At 47.7% G+C, this 19,470-nt stretch overlaps 1 protein-coding gene across 1 annotated transcript in view; it reads left to right on the top strand.

Moving 5' to 3' along the window:
* MYO16 (myosin XVI) overlaps nt 1–19,470 on the top strand; it is a 296,697-nt gene that overhangs the window by 194,399 nt on the left and 82,828 nt on the right. The window contains exons 24-27 of the mRNA XM_049778145.1: nt 10,106–10,181; nt 13,804–13,979; nt 16,608–16,688; nt 17,221–17,426. Coding sequence (XP_049634102.1) covers nt 10,106–10,181; nt 13,804–13,979; nt 16,608–16,688; nt 17,221–17,426 — 539 coding nt within the window. The remainder of the gene's footprint in view (nt 1–10,105; nt 10,182–13,803; nt 13,980–16,607; nt 16,689–17,220; nt 17,427–19,470) is intronic.

Genomic DNA, 19,470 nt, shown 5'->3' on the forward strand with positions numbered 1-19,470 from the left:
AAGGCCCAGAAAGTGAATCGGCACAACTTGGAGAAGCTGTTATTGAGGAGGAAGGCCCTGAGATACCGCAGGGAGGCAGGCACAGGGACTGGGGCACACCCAGGGTGGGTGGGGAAGGAGCTAGGACCTGTCCCTCCCGCATCATCCCAGGCCTCTGTCTACTTCTTCCACCTCTCATTTGGCCTCCTGGCCTTCTGCCCACCCCCATCTATATGCCATTTTCACCCAAAGTCCCCTTAGAATATGGTCCCTGTGACTGATCTAGAGGACAAATGTGTCGTCCCGATGCCAGATGCAGCATCACGACCCCCTTCCTCCCATCCCAGAGACTCAGTCCCAAAATGGTGGGCTCAAAGGGCTTTATTCAGTATAGTGACCCACAACTTAGACCAAACAGTGTGTGTGTGTGTGTGAGAGAGAGAGAGAGAGACAGAGAGACAGAGAGACAGAGAGACAGAGAGAGACAGAGAGAGATAGAGACAGAGACAGACAGAGACATAGACAGACAGAGACAGAGAAAGACAGATAGAGACAGACAGAGCAAGCACATCTTGCTGATGTTTTATCTCAGGCCCCCTACGGGATGGCAGGCTCTGCTCTGGTCTTTACCCTAGCCCCCCTCAATAACTGCCAAATTCTCCTTTTTATAGTAGGGCAGTTGTCATTTGTGGTGCATGTCCCTGTCCACTGCCATTACATGGGGAGATCATCACCCCTTAAAGGTACTTTGACTAGTTCCCTTAAATACATCAACAATCCAGTGCTGGGGATAGAACCTGGGTCAGCCACAGGCAAGGCAGGTGCCCTGCTCACTGTGCTCTCTCTCTGGTTCCAACACCCAGTCAAGTCTTTCTCATTTTTTCTGGCTCCAGAACAATTCCAGTTCAATCCTGTCCTTTTAGTCACCTAAAATCCATACATGGGTCAGGAAGGGTGAAACACAACTAGGGCGTGTGAGGACCCTAGTTCTGTCCCTGGCCCCATGTAGCACCCCAGACACCCCCAGGAATGACCTCAAGCATCATCGCTCAGTCATACAAAAGCAAGCTAATCATCACAGTTTTGACAGTGATATATCAGCGTAGTGGGTGGGGCAGTCGCCTTGCACATGGCTGACCTCGGTTTGAGCCCAGCTGAGCGCCACTGAGCATGAGGGTCTCCGGAGCACAGAGACAGGAAGTCAGGTGTGAGCACTACCTGGTGTGGCTTCAGCCCCCCCCAAGGTAAAAGAAAACTAAAGGTCCTCTGAGCATGCATTGCATGTCAAATATGCTGCCTGTCCGCTTGGCTTCCCTCAAGCCCTTAGTCTCTGAACGACTCTGGGAGCAACCCTGAGCACTAAGCTAGGAGTAGTTCCTGAGCACCACCCGGTATAGCCTGCAAAAAGGAAAAAAGTAGCCAGATTCCTTCCATCAGTAGCATTCTTGGACTTATTTTTGTGAGCTTTACTTTATCCACCTTAAGCATGTATTAATTACATCTTAGAAATCGGTTGAAAATTATATATATATATATATTGGGGGGTCACACTCGGCAGCGCTCAGGGGTTCCTCCTGGCTCGAAGCTCAGAAATCGCTCCTGGCAGGCTCAGGGGACCATATGGGATGCCGGGATTCGAACCATCATCCTTCTGAATGCAAGGCAAACGCTTTACCTCCAGGCTATCTCTCCGGCCTCTGAAAATTATATTAAGCCTAACAGTTGATCTTGGAAATATTGTTTCCCTTTCAGTTTCACGAAAGTAATGGTTTTTTTTTGTTATTTGGTTTGGGGGTTCACCACACCCTGCGGGATGCTCAAGGTTATGCACTCCTGGCTCTGTGCTCAAGTATGACTTCTGGCAGTGATTGGGGTACCATGTGGGATTCTGCCGTTCGAGCCCTTGTCTGCCATGAGCAAGGCAAATGCCTCCCCCACTGTGCTATCCCTCCGGCCCCATGTCAGGATAGACCTGACTAACTGTGTGGGTCTCTCTCAATTTTTACCCTGGAGAATATCAGCTGTTCAGTCAGGCACACTGTTCAGATGTGTGGGGCCAAGCTTCAGGATCAGGTTTTATTCCTTTTCTTTTTTTTCCTTGGTTCTTTTGGGCCACACCCGGCAGTGCTCAGAGGTTACTCTTGGCTCTGCGCTCAGAATTTGTTCCTAGCAGGCTCATGGGACCCTATGGGAGGGATGCTGGGGAGCGAACCAGGGTCCATGCCAGGTTGGCTACATGCAAGGCAAATGACCTACTGCTGTGCTAATCTCAGTTTCTTGATGAAGTCTTTCATGGCTGCTCAAAGAGTCTTCTACCTACACTGAACTACATTGTGGATTTCCATTGCTTTCACACTATTTGGGAGAAAACAATTGTTGGTTTAAAATGAATGTGACCAGTTTACTGAATTCTGATGGCAGAAAGACAAAATAGAGAAAGCTCAGTGATTACTTGCCACAGACCCCCACTCCCCACAGAATCATAAATTTTCCTTTAAAAAAAAAGTTCCTATTTTTAAGCCAGGTTTTCCATAAGCAGAGTCAATTCCATGGTGTTATAAGAATTTCTCATCGCACCTAGCTAATGAGCCTTGGACCAGAGTCTCCCTCAGACCCTCAAACAGACACACCAGGATTCTGGGTGATCTGTGGGGTGTGTCTAGCCACGAGCCACGAGTTATTGCACTTGCCTGAGGGAGCCTCATGGGAGCTGTCATTTTCCCAAAGCGAGCAGCCCCATTCTGCGTTGGATAACTCAGATGTTAACTCATTGGGTAAAAACCCACTTGCAGGTCCTGTCTGGACACTAGGATGAGCAGCCCCCTCTCCCCCAAAATATAAGCCTCTTTGAGGATAAGCTGGACCTTCAATGCCTTCATGGGATTCTGGGATTCTTGAGGCCTCTCTGTTCAGATGCCCCAACATGTATCCTCCCCTGATCTCTCCTCTTCATTGACTGACCTGGCATTGTGGGCACAAGCGAGATCTAGTTCCTAATGAGGGTGACAATGACCTCTGCCCATGGGGCTGAACTGCCCAGGAGACACCCCCACCTCCACCTCTGGGAATCTCATCTATGGCCCAGTCGCTGAGGTCCTTTTAGCAATGCTTAAGCAACATTATTTGAATTACAGTGAAGATTTTCCCTAAACACGTTTGAATTTTTCATTACTCCTAGGAGCGTGTTGTGTTTGACAATCTCCATTAGAGAAATATTTTAAAGCAAGTGGGAAGAGATGCTCCATGAAATATTAACGGGGCTCATTAATGAGTGTGGACCTGAATTAAAGAAGGCCGGGGTGGTGGTGGAGGGGCTGTCTTTGTTCCCGTTGTCATGAATATTTGGCAAATCCTAAATCATAGGTGGGGTGACCTGGTTTAGAAGCGGCTCTTCAGTGACTGCTGGTGATTGAGATGCGAGATAAGCCCTAAATCCACAAGCCTGTCTGATTTTATCGACTTTTGAAATGAAGACCCCAGAAGGAAGGGAGATTTATAATTTGGCAAAAGACAGTGACTGATTGGTTTGCATTTCCATGAAGGTGATACCATGATTCTATTTTGTCTGGTTGATGTGTTGATTCGTGGTGCTCAAGGCCTACTCCTGGCTGTCCTGTGCTCTGGGATTGTGAAATAGTCGGTTGTGTGTTCCACAATCTCCAGACAGGGAGATGGATCCCTATACCCCAATTCGGGTCACACAAGAGGTCAGGCGGCAATTTCAATGCAGGAAATAATCCACACACAGTTGGGAAGGAATAGCAGGCCAGAGATGCACACCACAAGCTGTTCACTCACAAGCCAGTCTCTCCACTATGTGGAACAATCAACCAAGATGCACCTTCCCCTCCTAGCTTTCAAAGTCCACCCCCAAGGGGAGTGGAACAGGCCAGATGAGGAGACAATGGGGAAATATCTTTTTAACATGTAAATCAAAGGAAACAATTGAGAGACAGAATTAGAAGGCATTATGAGGACCAATCCAAAGGCCTCTTATTACAGAGAGAGAAAAACTGGCTAGTATCAATAAGGGATAACTCTTGGGGGGGATGCTTAGGGTATCTCATCTTCTGGGGTGCTGGAGATCCAACAAGAGTCAGCCGTAGCTACAGTAAGATGGCTCTAAACAAATTCTACCAGCCTGTAGACCTGTGAGGTTTCTAAGGGTTTTTTTTTTGGGGGGGGGGTCATACTTGGTGATGCTCAGTGGTTACTCCTGGCTATGCACTCAGAAATCACTCCTGGCTAAGGGGACCATATGGGACGCCAGGGAGATGGAACCGTGGTCCGTCCTAGGTTAGCCAAGTGCAAGGCAAATGCCCCACCGCTTGTGCCACTTCTCAGTCCCTGAGGTTTCTAAGTTTTAACTTGAGTGAAGGGAATAGATTGATTAAGGGGATCAAGCAAGGTAGTGACAATGAGATGAGTGAAGATATCGGTTGGGCTTCAGAGCTTTAAAGGCATCTGATGTGAGGGTGTTTGCAATGGCATTTGGTGTGAGTGTTGTCATCCTGGGTGGCATGAGTGAACTGAGGCCCAGGGCACCTATCATAGGAGTGAGGCTTGAGAGGAAGGGAACAGGAAGGGGATATGCATCCAGAAGAGGAAGAAGGACCATTGAGGCCTGGGCATGGCGGTCTAGATAACTGGGCCACGCCCCAGCATGTGCGAGAAGATCCGTGTCTCCCTGTGTGTTTGTGTTTGCTGCGCAAGGAAATAAAGACAAAGAAACTCCACGATGATGCTGGTGGATGGGGGGAAGTGAGTTATAATTTTGATCCAGCTGTGCAACCCCTTCATTTCTCCATGTCTGACTTAATTTCTGGAGTTTTCTCCACCTAGAGCTTTCCTCGCCTTTCCTCCCTCTTGGTAGATTTTCCTCCTTTCTCAAAGTCAACGCTCTGGACCTTACCCAAACTTTACCAACCACTCCCTTCCCTGGCCCATCCTATGCCTGATGCTGACAGAGCTTAGTCCATCTTACAGAAGGGCTTCTCAGACCTGTGCATGGTGACCTGGTGGACACAGAGATCATGTGTCTGCATTTCCCAGGTCCGCCAGTCTCAGGGACAGTGCATGATTCACTGCACGTTGGACCCCAGCATGAGTCTCCCAAGGAGCCCTAAGACAAGGCTGCACGTTGATCTCCATAGCAACAACCAACAGTGTTGATTGAGGAGTGTGGGAAGGAGGGGGATCCTAAGTGGTTCCTTGGGCTCCCCTCTTTTCCAAACCCTTAGGTGGACTCACTCCTGATTGGAGGGGCCAGGCTACTTGTGCCCCAGTGCCTGGTCAGAGCCTTCTGCTTGCTCCCAGGAAAGGGTGGTGGGTGGTGGGTGCAGGGAGGTGTGGAAGGGATGGATGTCTTTGAAATCTGACATACACGCACCCCCACTCTCTCCCCTCTGTCCTGATTCCACCTCTCAGACACCCGGGTGACTCCTGTCTCTGTCCTCCAGGTGTGCCAGAAGTGCTTTGTGAGGGAACCCACAAATCAGAAGTCCCAGGAGGGTTATTTGTCAATAGTGAGACTTCCAGGTCCTCTTCCTTCCAGGCAGATCCCCGAGACAACAGCGGAATCCACCTGGGCCGAGCCAAAATGGATGCTCTTCAAGGGCACCAGATGAAGGCGGTGTCTCCAAGGTGCTGAGAGGCTTAACCTCTGGATCCGGCCCATCCAGGCAGGCTGGGAGGGAGTCTCAGACCCACCTCACTCCAGGCTCTGTCACCGGGGTCACTGTGCTCAGGTGCAGGCTTTCTCGGCGATGGAAAAAGCAGGTCCTGACTCAGGTTTTCTGAGGAAGAGAAAATGCAAGATCCAGTGAGGGACTCTCCACCGTCGATAAGGAAGGTTAGATTTTGGAGGCCTTATTGTGAGGTGGCTGAGTTTTGTCGTTGTTGTTGGTTTTTTTTTTTTTTTTTTGGTACTTAAAAGGCCTCAGCAGGCCTTTTCATAAATTTCACATCAGCCTGTTTCAAGGCAATGTCCATGTGCAGAACCCAGATAAGAGTGGCGGCCAATAATACCCGGGACTCCCAAAGAACTTTTCCCGCTAATTAGAATTCTTCACTTAAAGTGGATCCAAATGAAACCATTTTAACTAAGAGAGAAAAATCACTTAATGGACAAGTAAAAAACAGAAACCTCGGCTTATAAATATTGATGCTATAAAATAAATCAATTGACTATCGCACATGGAATCAAGACTCTCTTCAGCGAACTCTGAGCTATGGTAACTGAGGCCCACAGAATCCCAGGCCACTGAGACTTGTTGGAACTGGTATTTGCTTTCCTTCCTTCCTTCCTTCCTTCCTTCCTTCCTTCCTTCCTTCCTTCCTTCCTTCCTTCCTTCCTTCCTTCCTTCTTTCCTTCCTTCCTTCCTTCCTTCCTTCCTACCTTCCTTCCTTCCTTCCTGCCTGCCTTCCTTTCTTTCCTTTTCTTTTTTCCTTCCTTTCTTCCTTTTCTTTCTTTTTTCTTTCTTCTCTTTTTCTTCTTTCTTTATTCTTTTCTTCTTTCTCTCTTCCTTTCTTTTCTTTCTCCTTTCCCTTTTTTCTTAATCTTTCTTCTTTCTTTTCTTTCATTCTTTTTTATTTTTTTCTTTTATTTCTTTTTTTCATTCCTTTCCAGCAATGCTTAGAGGTTATTCCTATCTCTGCACTCAGGAATTGCTCCTGTAGGCTCAAAGGACCATCTGAGGTGTTGGAGATCAAACATTGGTCAACTGTATGCAAGACTAGAGCCCTCCCCACTAGCACAGTGGGCAGAGGCCTCCCTGGACAGGCTCTCTGCTCTCAGCACCTGTTTGTGGGTCTCCACCAACTGTGCCAGTTAAATGGGGCTGCTCTGATCTGTTTTATGACCAGAATGTCTTCATTAGTGGCCGCTTTGCTTAGCAGAATTTGGGGCAAAGTCACATTTCCCTGGGACCAGCATGTGAGAAGTCAGCATGCCCATGATAAAGGAACTTTCGAGGCTCAGGCTGAAATCTTTGTGTCTCTCCTGAGAGCAGCGGGTTGTAGAGATGGGAACCCCCTACAAAAAAGTGTGAGTCAGTGAGGAGCGGTGCCAAGGCAAGGTACCACAGAATCGCATTGACTTTTAAAGTGCAAATAAATATAGACCAATATAGACAGACGGGTCAATGGATGGCGCATGGATAATACGTGCCGGTGATCAAGATGAAGCAGAGAGAAGTGGCCATAAGAGATTGATTTATAGGTAGATTAAATTGTGGTGGAGCCAGAAAAAGAAATCAGAGGTGACTTTTATTTCTTCATTTTTTAAAGTTTTATCCTATTGATTTTTAACATCATATATACTCCGATGTTAGAACATTCCTCAGTGCTTTCTTCAATACATTCCAAATGTGGATTTTCCATACTGACCGTCTCGTTGATTAATCCCCAAAACATTGTTTACTAGCCTAACTCTGAGCCAGAAGGGGGTGATTAGGAAACCCAGCTGCCCACTTCTGTCCCTGAAGAGTTATCTCGCTCCTTCTCACTCCTAATTTCCTCCAGAGTTGGGCACGAATGGGCCCAGGTCAACCCTAAATCACACAGACACACTGAGTTTGGAGAACTCTGCTTCCTGAGTAAGGGGCCTCAGTGTGGGACTCTGGAGAACGTGAGGGGCCTGGAGGAAGGTAAGCTCAGTTTCCCTTCTTAAAACCGTCACAAGATACTTCTTCTGAGTGAGAGACCAGCCTCCCCTCGGGGCTGACAGAGGAAACTAGAACCCTCAGGGGTGTCTGGCAGACCCCACTTTCCAGTCCTGACTGTGAGAAGCACGTGACAGACTGTGATTCTTGCCTGTAATTCCAGAACCAGGGAAACATGCGCTTAGTTTCTGGGGTTCTCTGCCTTGCCCAAACATGTGGTCACGTGAGTCCATTCATCCTCTTGAGTCTTGGTGCCATTAGAGTTACGCCAACCTTTAGGGCGGAAAACTGGCTTCCGTTACTTAGATAAAAGTGGAGTCAAATTCCTTTGCAGCTTTTTACAAAAGGCTCATTACGCTGAGTAATTTAGTCCTGCGTATAATTATGGTGCATCTCATTGGAGGCTTGTCAGCGGCTGTGAGCTCTGCCAGGAAGGCTCAGAGGGAGGTTCAGCGTCTGCATGGTCCTATGAAACTACCCTGGGAGCCCATTGGGCTCCCTTTGCACCTGGGTGGGGGATCCCCCAAAACTGAACTTGAATTCTCAACTTGAAAGTGAGCCAGTATTGCATCTGGGTGGGGCATCTCCCCAATTTGAACACCCTTCTCGGAATTATTCCCAACTTGAAAGTGAGGTGGAACCCAAAGTAGAAGGTGAAGCACACTGCATACGCTCAGAATTGATGTTGAAGGAGACTGGCGTGCTCCCCAGACCTGGGGCCATTGTTTCTGTGGATCCCAAACTTGGAAGTTCTCAGCAATTTAGTAGATGCTCTACTAGCCCTGGCTTTGCTCTTGGGGTACACAGTCACTGGGCGGAGGGAAGCTGGGAGGACACGGAGTCCAAGCCCAGGTCTGACAACCACACCAGGCCCCAGGAGGTTAGAAACTCTCTCCTGGCTTCCCTCTCGGGGGTGATGCTCCTGGCGATCCGGAATCCTGCATGTGGGTCCTCAGCACTCAGCCCCCTGCTGTGCAAATGCACGTGGCCTGAGCCAATAGCATGTAATCACGTGTTAAGCTGGCCTGTTCGGGTCTGTGTCATGGGATCTAGGCAGTTGTACTGGCCTGGTCAGGTTTCACATCCATGTTGTGCTGAGCTGTGAACATGATAGCAGTGATGTGACAAGATGTGATGTGATGTCTCTGAGTCCAAGACTCCCTCATGGATATTAACACAGAGAGAGGGTTCAAGGAATTTCTCCCTCATCACAACAATCATTGCACGTCACCTGCTACATGATCTCTTCATTTTATACAAAATTAAAATGTTCTTCGACCCTATTTGCTACAAATGACAACCCAAATGTCCTCAATAGAGTGAGTTGAGTATTTTTCTTGGCAACTTGGGCATTTGGCATCTCCAATGGATTTGTTTTGAAGTTTATTTTGTTTTGCTTTATTTGGGGTTCAGGGGTGAATGCCTGGTAGTGCTCAGGACCTGTTCTTGGCTCTGTGCTAAAGTGTGATTCCTGTGAGTGCCTATTCCAGGGACTCTTTTTGGGTCAGCTGTATGTATACAAGGCCACTACCTCTCTTTCTATCCATGTCTATCTCTTGGCCTCAGTCTCAGTCTCACTGTCTCTTTCCCACCCCACCCCTTTTAGCTCTGTCCCAGACCTGGAGAACATCCAAGGACCCATTCAGAGAACTTTCTAGAGCACGTGTCATGAGAATAAGGGACATTGCCAGCATTGTCTTGGGAGAGAGAGGGGAGACATGGTTCAGGAGCAAGGCAGTGGTTGGAGACACACCCTGGAGGCCCCTCAGAGTGGATTCCCAGCACTGTGGGTGCAACCCTAAGCCCCACTCCCAGCAGAGAGACGTACCATCCGTTCTGTCCAGTATTCCCAGAGAAAGGGGCTGCCCTACTCAGTCTGGCTATGGGCACAGAGCCAGCCCATCACCCTCCCTGAATCAGTGAGGTTTTCTCCCATGTAGGCTGGAAGAGATGATCCCGAGGTCTTTCTTCAGAGACCACATCTGCAGCTGTTGGATTCTGCCTGCCCCACTCAGGGGCACTGAATGCATTTGTGAGTGAAGTGCAGTGGAGACCCTGGCCCCGGGGAGCTCCAGAATGGGCTCCTTCCTGTTGTTCTCCACTCCCCACAAAGGGTCAGCCCCCTCAGACTGGAGACAACTTGCTCAACGAAACCTAGGCCCCTCTCAAACCTACCACATGTGCCTGTAATTTTGTGCAGTTGGGGAGCAGGTTTAAGCCCATGAGGAGAAAGGGGTGATGAGTCCCCATAGTTACCTCTTTACGGGAGATCAGAGCAGGGGTCCCCCCCTTTAGGACCAAAGGAACAGGTTTTCTGGGAGATTGTTGATGTGTGTACAACCTCTGGGACCCAAAGCCAGGCCTCTTTGACCCTCATCAAGGGCCACTCCATCCCGTTGGTCTGGAAGAGACTCACCTCCTGCACGTGTTCCGCCCGTGTCACACGCTCTCTTCTGTCCTGCTAGGTCACCTATGATGTCCTGGGAGGTGTCGACAAAAACAAAGAGGCGCTTCCCCAGAGCCTCCTGTCGGTGATGAAAAGTAAGTGTCCCGGCTGATTATAAGCCACACATCCCTCACTCCTGCCCCGTAAAATATGTCGCCGGCGCAAAGGCAATTGAAATAAATATCTTTCCTGTCCTGGTGCCCGGGAGAACCCAGCTGGGTCACGGCATGCTGTGCAATGCCTACCATTTAATCTGGACACCGGCAGAAACCATCATTTAACCAAGCTTTTAGCAGCTAGGAAATGTAAAACACCTTTCGCACTCGGGGGCGTCTGAAGATCAAGAGACTCTTCTCTGAAGACGAATGGAGATGAATAGAGACCCCAGAGTTATTCAGAGCATACAGGGTGGATTTTATTACTCAGAGGGACTGACTTATTCTTGGATGCTCCATTATCAGAACACTAATGCTGCCCACCTGCATTGATATATGCAAACGTACATGTCTGTCTGAGTATTTGTGTGTGTGTGCGTGTGTAAATTCACACATGGCTCCATCTATTTTGGGATCCTTAGAACTGGAGTAATGTGTCCATAATTCTATACTGAATCTAAAAATTCTTGGCCATATACAGTGTAATCATCTCCTCCAATAATTATTGTCTTGAGAGCACTTCTGTAGCGATTACATTTTCCTAATAACTTTCTCCATGAATTAAAATGTGCATTAAGTTGCTGTACGTGGCTAGTTATTTATCTTTCCTGTGGAAAGGAACTGGTGACAGGCTTTCGTGAATGACTCCGATCCCGTTGAGCTAGAAAGGAGACGTCCTGGCCACTTCTGCCTGAGGAACAGAGTGAAATCAAGCAGCGCATGATAACAGATTGTTTTTCACAGGGAATAATTCTGCCTGCGTCTCAGAACACTGGTTACTGTGAGTTCTCAGCAGAGCTCAGACTGGCCGTACCAGCGTGGACTTCAAAGGCTATTTTTACAGAAGCAAAGAGTGAAAATTACTGATCTCATTCATGATTACTGTGGGAAGCGTCTTCTTCCCACTGTTCCATGATTTGGCTTTTTCTTTATAATACAGACACATCCAATTATGCCACCTGTGTTTTGAGAATCTTGTGTATAGCTGCTTTTTTTTTTTTTTGAAACAAGTGCAATGCCATTTTCTCTCTCTTATTTTTTTGGACTTAGTCAAGGAAAGATTTCTTGGTAGAATGAGAACATGGTAGACAGTAAGAAAGGGATTCTGCTTGTCTTGATAGACACCCTGTATCTGCAATGGTTCTTTAGTGAACACTTGCTAACAGTTTTGAGTGGTAGGGCATTTGCCTTGCACGCGACTGACCCAGAACAGACCCAGGTTCGATCCCTGGCATCCCATTTGGTCCCCCAAGCCAGGAGCGATTTCTGAGTGCCACCAGGTGTGCCCCTCCCCCAAGTGCAAACAGTTCTTTGGTGAACACTTACTAACAACTTTGATCAGCCAGCACTTTCTCATATATTCTTCAGTCTGGCTTGGGTCGGGGACTCGGAGATAAACCCAGGTTTATTCTACAGTACCAGGAAGTACTGGGAATGGGCTTGTTGCTTTCTGAGTCCTGTGTCTTTGCTTTTAGGCCCTTTCAAAACTAGACTCTTTCAGATGGAGACCAGGAGAAGGAGCTGGCAGGCAGTCTTGGCCTCAGGCATGGGTGTACATCTGGAACCTCTGGTTTCATTGCACCCAGTGAGTCTCTCACCCACACCCCGAGCCTGCCTGGTCCCACTTTGCATCTTTCTCTGCTGCCCCTTGGCACTGAAGCAGTGAGCTTCAGTCTGTGTCCAGTCATCATCTTCAGGCTCTTCTCTAGCATTTCCAAGAATGACAATATTGTGCCATAAATGTGTTCAAACTTAGAGTTGCAAAGAATGAGCAGTTTCTGGAGAACTAAGAAAGAAACTCTCCAGCCAGGGAGGAGTTTAGTCGAGGGCTAAGCCAAGTCTGGCTCATTTCTTTGGAAAAAAAATACCTTTTTATGGAAGAACTGAGACTGTTACTTATCAAGTGACGGGAGTTTCCAGAGAGTGAAGATTTCCCAGGGCGGTCTGGCGAGTTCAAGGCCTTTTTGATTCTCTGTTTGACCGTTTCCAAGAGTCTTTTAGTTTCCTCTGAGCCTCAGGCCTGAGCTGAATCTAGGATGTGGAAAAACTGTTGATTTCCCACTCTCAGAAAGAGCCCAGGGATGTGCAGGACGGTTGACGATGTGGAAGGCAGACAGTGACCGTGGAGCTGCACTTAGCAGCTGGCTGAGGAAACTGAGGCCTCCTCTTCTTCATGGGACTGGTGACTTTTCACTGCTTCATCACCCAGACAAGCAGAGAGCAAATGTGTAGCACGTCAGGCCCGAAGGAAGCACCTCTGACTGCTCAGCCAAGAGCCCCAGACGGATGACTCTCCAAACGATAGCCTTTCCCCCTTTCAATCCCACAGGACTCAAAGTACTTGCTATTGTGAGTATTTTCTAGAAAAGACACTGGGATCACAAACTGCCAATTGGACAGGCCTCTTACCCTGTGTAAACTCCTGTGTTCTGAGTGTTTCGTTTCACCTTCCAGAACCTTCCAGAACCTTTCAGCCTCCTGCCCCACATTCTCCCAGACACTTCTCGTCAGGATCAGAATAGGGTTTTATATAGAAACATCTGATACTACGATATAAACATATTTATATAAACATCTGATACATCCTGATCGGGATGCAGGCTGACAAAATGCTCTTATATGAAGAGCTGACTTGTGGAATTTTTTAAAGTTGTTTGTCATTATTCAGTCAGATTAATATGTTTTAATTAGTCTGTTTACTTTATGATTTTTAAAAAATATTTAAGTTTATTTTGAATAAAATCAAGTCTTTAATTGAATCACTGTAAGATACAGTTACAGAGTTGTCCATGATTGAATTTCAGTTAATACAGTATAAAACACCCTTCATCAAGGTACATTTCCTGCCACCAAATGTCCTCCTCCTCCTCCTTCTCCTCCTTCTCCTCCTCCTCCTCCTCCTCCTCCTCCTTCTTCTTCTTCTTCTTCTTCTTCTTCTTTTGGTTTTTGAGCCACACCCAGCGATGGTCAGGGGTTACTCCTGGCTGTCTGCTCAGAAATAGCTCCTGGCAGGCAATGGGGACCATATAGAATGCCAGGATTTGAGCCATTGTCGTCCTTACCTCCATGCTATCTCTCTGGTCCCACGAGATCACTTTTTTTTTTTTTTTTTGGTTTTTGGGCCACACCCGGGGGTGCTCAGGGATTACTCCTGGCTGTCTGCTCAGAAATAGCTCCTGGCAGGCATGGGGGACCATATGGGACACCAGGATTCGAACCAACCACCTTTGGTCCTGGATCGGCTGCTTGCAAGGCAAATGTCGCTGTGCTACCTCCTCCTCCTCCTCCTCCTTTCTCTCTCTGATTTTAGACGCTGAAGTTTGAAACATTCTTGATAAAGTATTATCATGCCTATCACTTTCCCTCCTTCCAGTACCCAGTTCTCCTCCAGTGTTCAGTTCCAGCTCTTATTATCACAGTGCTCCCTTCTCTGCCCTCACTGCATTCCCCACTCTTTCTGCCAAGCTTCCTCCCATGGACGGGTCCTCCTAGCCCTTATGTCTCCTGTCTCTGGGTGTTAGTACCATTCTGCCACTTGACACCCTGCCCGTTTGCTTCCCAGCCAGCGAGAATGTCGTGATCCGGCACCTGTTCCAGTCGAAACTGTCCCCAACTGGATCCCTCGTGTCCTGCTCACCAGCCTGGAAATCCAGAGGCCAGAAGTCTGTTCTGCTCAATAAAAAGGCAACAGTGCCACTCACCGTGGGTGAGAGCAGGAACCACCTAGAACTCAGCCAGGTAGGGATGGAGCTACATCTCCCATGGGGTGCATGGGATGGGGGAAGTGACTGGTCCAATTGTTTTCTTTCTGGTTGATTGATCTCTAAAGCACAGCAGTGCCCATGGCTGGAAGGGAGTTGGCACTTGACCTGTCAGAACTGAGGGAGGGCATCTTCCTAGGTATGATACCCCAGGAGAGGGCAGGGTGGTAACACCCAGTCTTGGGCACCAAGTGTGCCTGCTTGGCACTGGATGGGCATATGTGGAACTTCTTGAAGTGTATGTCTGTCCTTCTAGGACTGTCCTTTTAGTGACAGACCATGACTTTGAAAGAGCAGGCCCAGAAGGAAGAAACTCAGCTGCCTCCTTCCATGAACACCGATCACTTTTATCTGTCTCCAAACAACAATCTTTTTTCTTGTCTTTGAGATGCCAGACTGTCTCCCCAAGTTTTTCTTATTTCTAGTTTACTTTATATTCCTTTTGGGTTTTTTTTGTTTTTGTTTTTGTTTTATTTTTGAGTTTTCGGCCATACCCAGCAACTCTTGGGCATTACTCCTAACTCATTACTCAGAAATCACTCCTGACAGACTCCGAGGACCACATGGACCACATGGGTTACTGGGGATTGAACCTAGTCTGCCCCATGCAAGGCAAATGCCCTCCTCTTGCCTCACTTTTTAACATCCCTTCATCAGACAGAATGTGGCTCTGCCTCAATATGTAGGCCCGTGTGTGAAACTGAACTAAAAGAAACTGAACTAAGTGTAATGAGAGGCCAACCTCAGATTGTAGCCCCGTTCGATTTGTTTGCCTTGAAGAGAACTTGGGGGAAAATATGGCAACTATAATAGAAAAATCAGTATTAGAAGTGTCAATGGCTGTGCTTTGCAGGGATGTATTTTCGAGCTCTCCTCCATGGAAATAAAAGCATCATTAAAATCAACTCTATGTAACAAGAGGGAAGTGTGTGTGTGTGAGTGTGTGTGAGAGTATGTGTCAATGTGTGTCAATGTGCATGTGTGTGTGTGTGTGTGTGTGTGAGAGAGAGAGAGAGAGAGAGAGAGAGAGAGAGAATCAACCATTCAACTGAGAATGTCATCTCCCTAAATACAGTCACCTCAGAATGGGACGGGCACCGGAATCTGAGCTAAAGGCGTACAGAACAGACATTCATGTGAGGAAGACAAAATGTTCCCCCTGGGAACGGAGAACAGGACTGCGGGGGCTTTGCTGAACTCTCTGCCCTTCCTCCCTCAGTCGTCCTGGAAATTACCACCCACCTCTAAACTGTAATTTTTAACCTTAATTATTAAACATTACCAGGCCTAGATGCCATTAGTCTTGTCCCTCGAGGACTGCGAACCCGAGATAATTCAGTCCTCTCCGCCCCAAGAGGGAAACCGAGAGTTCAATTTCCAGGGCCGGAGATTTATGTACGACAATGCCACCATAAGTAAGTGCTCCTCCGTGCCCCACGCGCCCCAGCCCGCAAGACAGGGACCTCCTTGGGCACAGCTGAGCACCCTACAGAAAGTGGGATTCTGGGGTCACCCCACTCCCTGTCCGGCTCGTCTGTCACATCACGTGACACTCCCAGGAAGGAAAGATGGGCCGGTTCCCTACCCCCTACCCCATCACCCCCCTGGGCAGGAAACTTTCTTCCCAAGGCTTCTTCAGAAGGCCTCTTTCATTTACGAGAAATGATTTGGGATCAATCGATGTATTGGCCTCAGTCTAGCAGCTCTGTGAACTGTAAAAGTACGTTAGTGCCTGAGAGGCCTTTGAGCCCTGCTGGAATTTAATTCATTTCCTCCTGTCCTTTGACCCATCCCCGTTGGTTTCATGCCCATGGTCAGCTTTAGCTTTAGTCTCCTTCGCCCTTTCTTCTTCGCTATATAGGGGTGTGTGTGTGTGTGTGTGTGTGTGTGTGTGTGTGTTAAAGCTTTAGAATTACTTATAGTAGGAACTCCTCCAGCCTTCCATCATTTTCACAGATAAGCAATTTATCTAGTTTTTTAAAAAAGGAAGAATAAAGGAAGGAGGAGAAACAAAAAGCCATTAATAGACATAAAGCAAGAATAAACCGATGAGTCTTTAAACATCAAATATTTGCGACATCAAACATATCCTCTGGAAGCCAGAGAGTAGGCATGACGGTTACGGCACTTACACCTGACCAACGTCACTGAAACTCCAGCACTGATTGGTTTCCGAGCCCCGTCAAGGGGGATCCCTGAGCACAGAGCCAGGACTCAGCCCAGAGCACTGAAGGTGTTGTCTAAAAGAGAAAGGAAACAGCATCCACTTGTCTATGAACAAGCTGCACCCACTGCAGGGGTCGTGTGGCCCAGTGGCACTTGAGGCAGAAGCAGATTGAGACCACACCAAGCACCTCAGGACCCGAGTCTGTTCTCACACAAGCACACTGGAGCTGGACCCCACCAATACCTGGGCTACCGCAGTGACCCTGTTTTCCCATGTCTGCGCCTCCATCAGGGCCGCCCCCCTTCCACTGCCTGCTCTGACTCTCATGTCTCTGCCAATGGACTCAGCAGTGGGGTCACGTTTCCTGGAAATGGGGAAGTCCTGGAATGGACGTCGTTCAACAGCCATGCTGACTGCTTCCCTGTGTTCCCACTGCAGATGATTAAGAAGAAGGAAAGCACCACCTTCCTTCAGAGGCTGGACCGGACCGGGCCAGCAACCGTGATATCCCAGCTCAGAGTGAGTCCATCCGCCTTCATGAGGGAAGCTAGCCAAGTTTGGTGAGGGGGTCGGATGGGGAGGAAAGCCTAGAGCACAGACGCAGATGCAGATCAGTGCTCAGAACAAATGAGTCCTCTGTTGAAAACACAGATTTTTCATTATTAATTAAAGAATTGGTTGGGGATGTTTTATGGTTTTTGGGGCCACACCCAGCAGCTCTCAGGGGTTACTCCTGGCTCTGTGCTCAGATATCGCTCCTGGCAGGCTCAGGAGGACTATACGGGATGCTGGGGATCAAACCTGGGTCATTTGACCATGTGCAAGGCAAGTGTCCTCCCCACTATGCTATTGCTCCAGCCCAAGATGTCCAGTATTTGTCCAGCCCAAATGTCACTGTGACAGCACATTTTTAAGTTAATCTCGTGCTTTCAGTGTCGTTCTTAACTCTGTGGTTTGGATATGAGGATTTTCACTTTTAAAACACAGCTCTCTGTTTTGGGGTTCCTCTCTGTCTTTTTTGGAATCAACTGCTTTCTGCTTGTCTCTGTAGAAATCTCTGGAGGACATCCTGGGGCGGCTTCTGACATGCACCCCGCATTTCATCCACTGCATCAAGCCTAACAGCTCCCAGCGACCCAACGCCTTCGACGACTCCTACGTGTCTGCTCAGCTGCAGTACGTCGGGGTCCTGGAGCTGGTGAAACTCAGCCGATATGGGTACCCGGTCCGCCTGGCCTTCCCGGACTTCTTGGAGAGGTAGATGTGCTCTGGGGAGGCCATATTTATGGCTGGGTGGTGCAGTGGGTGGTGCTAAGTGTGCAGACTCAGTTTTTATCCCTCCCGATGTTGCTGTCCCTGTAGCTTCAAGATAGCGGACACATGCTGAGAAGGGCCCAGACATCAGACTGCCTGGGCTGCTCCTTTGACAGCTAGTTCTTGCCCTTGAATTTAAGGATTTGAGAAATCATTGCATATCCTTGCTATGATATGAATGCGTAATACCATCGGGAACAATAATATGTCGATATAATTATTAGTGAGAGGTTGTGAAAGATTCATAATTACAGGCCTTTTTAGGCCTATTGTTGGGCATATTGGGACGGAGTAGGGAGCGGGGTTGGTGCCTGGGGGGGTGAGATGGGACATGCAGGCCCTGGTTGGAAATCAGGCCTCAGACACTACATACGGGCATGTCTCTCCCCCCCCAGCCCTGAGTTATTGCTTTTGCAAGTGAATTCGGAGTTAAGGACATGATGCAAAATGTGGGGTACATACTTTGTGGGAATTCTGGGCTTGATCCCCAGCAATGCTTGTCCCCCCAAGGGACCCTCCTAGCCCTGAGCACTGCCATGTGTGACCTCAAAGAAAACAAAACAAAACAGAGGGTATATATGAATATATATGATTGTTTTCCTCTTTGTCCATGAAATAGTTTAGATCAGTGACAAACTATACTCAGGTCAAATCCAGCCTACTACCTATTCTTGTCAATAAACTTTTATTGGCTTCCAGCCACTGGGATAAATATTAAGACTGTCCTTTCTTTTAAGCTAGCAAAAAATAGTCAAGGGACAGGCAGAAAGCAAACCAGAAAGCATTTGGTAATGTTGTGTTTTAAAAGAGAAGGAGGGGACTGGAGCGATAGCACAGCAGTAGGGAGTTTGCCTTGCATGCAGCCAACACAGGATGGATCCCGGTTAGATTCTCAGTATTCCAGATGGTCCCCTGAGCATGCCAGGACCAACTTCTGAGAGCAGAGCCAGGAGTAAATCTTTAGCGCCACCGGTGTGAGCCAAAAACCAAAAATAAATAAATAAAAGAGAAGGAGGGCTGAAGATACAGTACAAAGAGTAGGTTGCTTGCTTTCACCTAGGTTCGATTCCTGGCTCCTCAAGTGGCCCTCAGAGCCCTCTAGGAGTGATCCCTGAGCACAGAGCCAGGAATAATACCTGAGCGCCACCATATCAGACGAAGACATCAGACCATGCCTAGCAAACAACAACCAAAAAAAAAAAAAATACCTAGAAAAAATAGTAGTATTAGTAGAACAGGGGTGAGATTTGTGATTAAAAATTAACTGTGCACTCTAGCATGGAAAGTCTTCCTGACAAGCTATTCATTGACATGGGGGAGATAATTAAGGCTTTTGTTGATGATCTCACTTTGAGGCACTAATGTGATGAAACTGCTAAAGCAGAGAGAAACAACCAAATGCTGCCATCACAGTTGGAAATCTGTAGTTCAGAACAAAGGTCTCCGAATGCCAAAAGTTATGATTTAAATTCTATATTTAGTAGTTTTTAGCATTTGTTCTGGAGGGGTGGAGTATTTTCTTATTATGCATTTTGACAACTTTTACAAAGATACTGTGAGTAAAAAATTAAAAAATCATGAATTTCTTTGAGCCTTGCATTTGAGAAGGGCCTGCAGGATTCTGGAGGAGGGAAGGTAAAGTTGAGTTATGGTGAAGAATTATCATAAGTTATCTGGACAGTGGGCATTGGGACTGCCCAAATATATATTTCAGAGAGGCAAGATCTTTGGGCCTAAAACCTCAAAAGTAGCTTGGGGATGAGTCAAGAGATGTTCTTATCCTTTGATTCCATTTCTTCTTGTCCCCCTGTGGACCTGCCTCTTTTCTTTCCTGTCCATCAGCTTCTGGTCTTGTGAAATGTTGGCCTTTTTATAAACGTGTTTATAGTTGAGATTCAGTCATAAAAAGTACATCCCACCTTCACCAGTGCAACCTTCCTACCCCCCCATCTCCCTCCTTCCCCTCCCTGCCCATCTTCGAGACATC

Source organism: Suncus etruscus, chromosome 8 (assembly GCF_024139225.1).
Source record: "Suncus etruscus isolate mSunEtr1 chromosome 8, mSunEtr1.pri.cur, whole genome shotgun sequence".
In the NCBI taxonomy this organism is placed as follows: Eukaryota; Metazoa; Chordata; class Mammalia; order Eulipotyphla; family Soricidae; genus Suncus; species Suncus etruscus.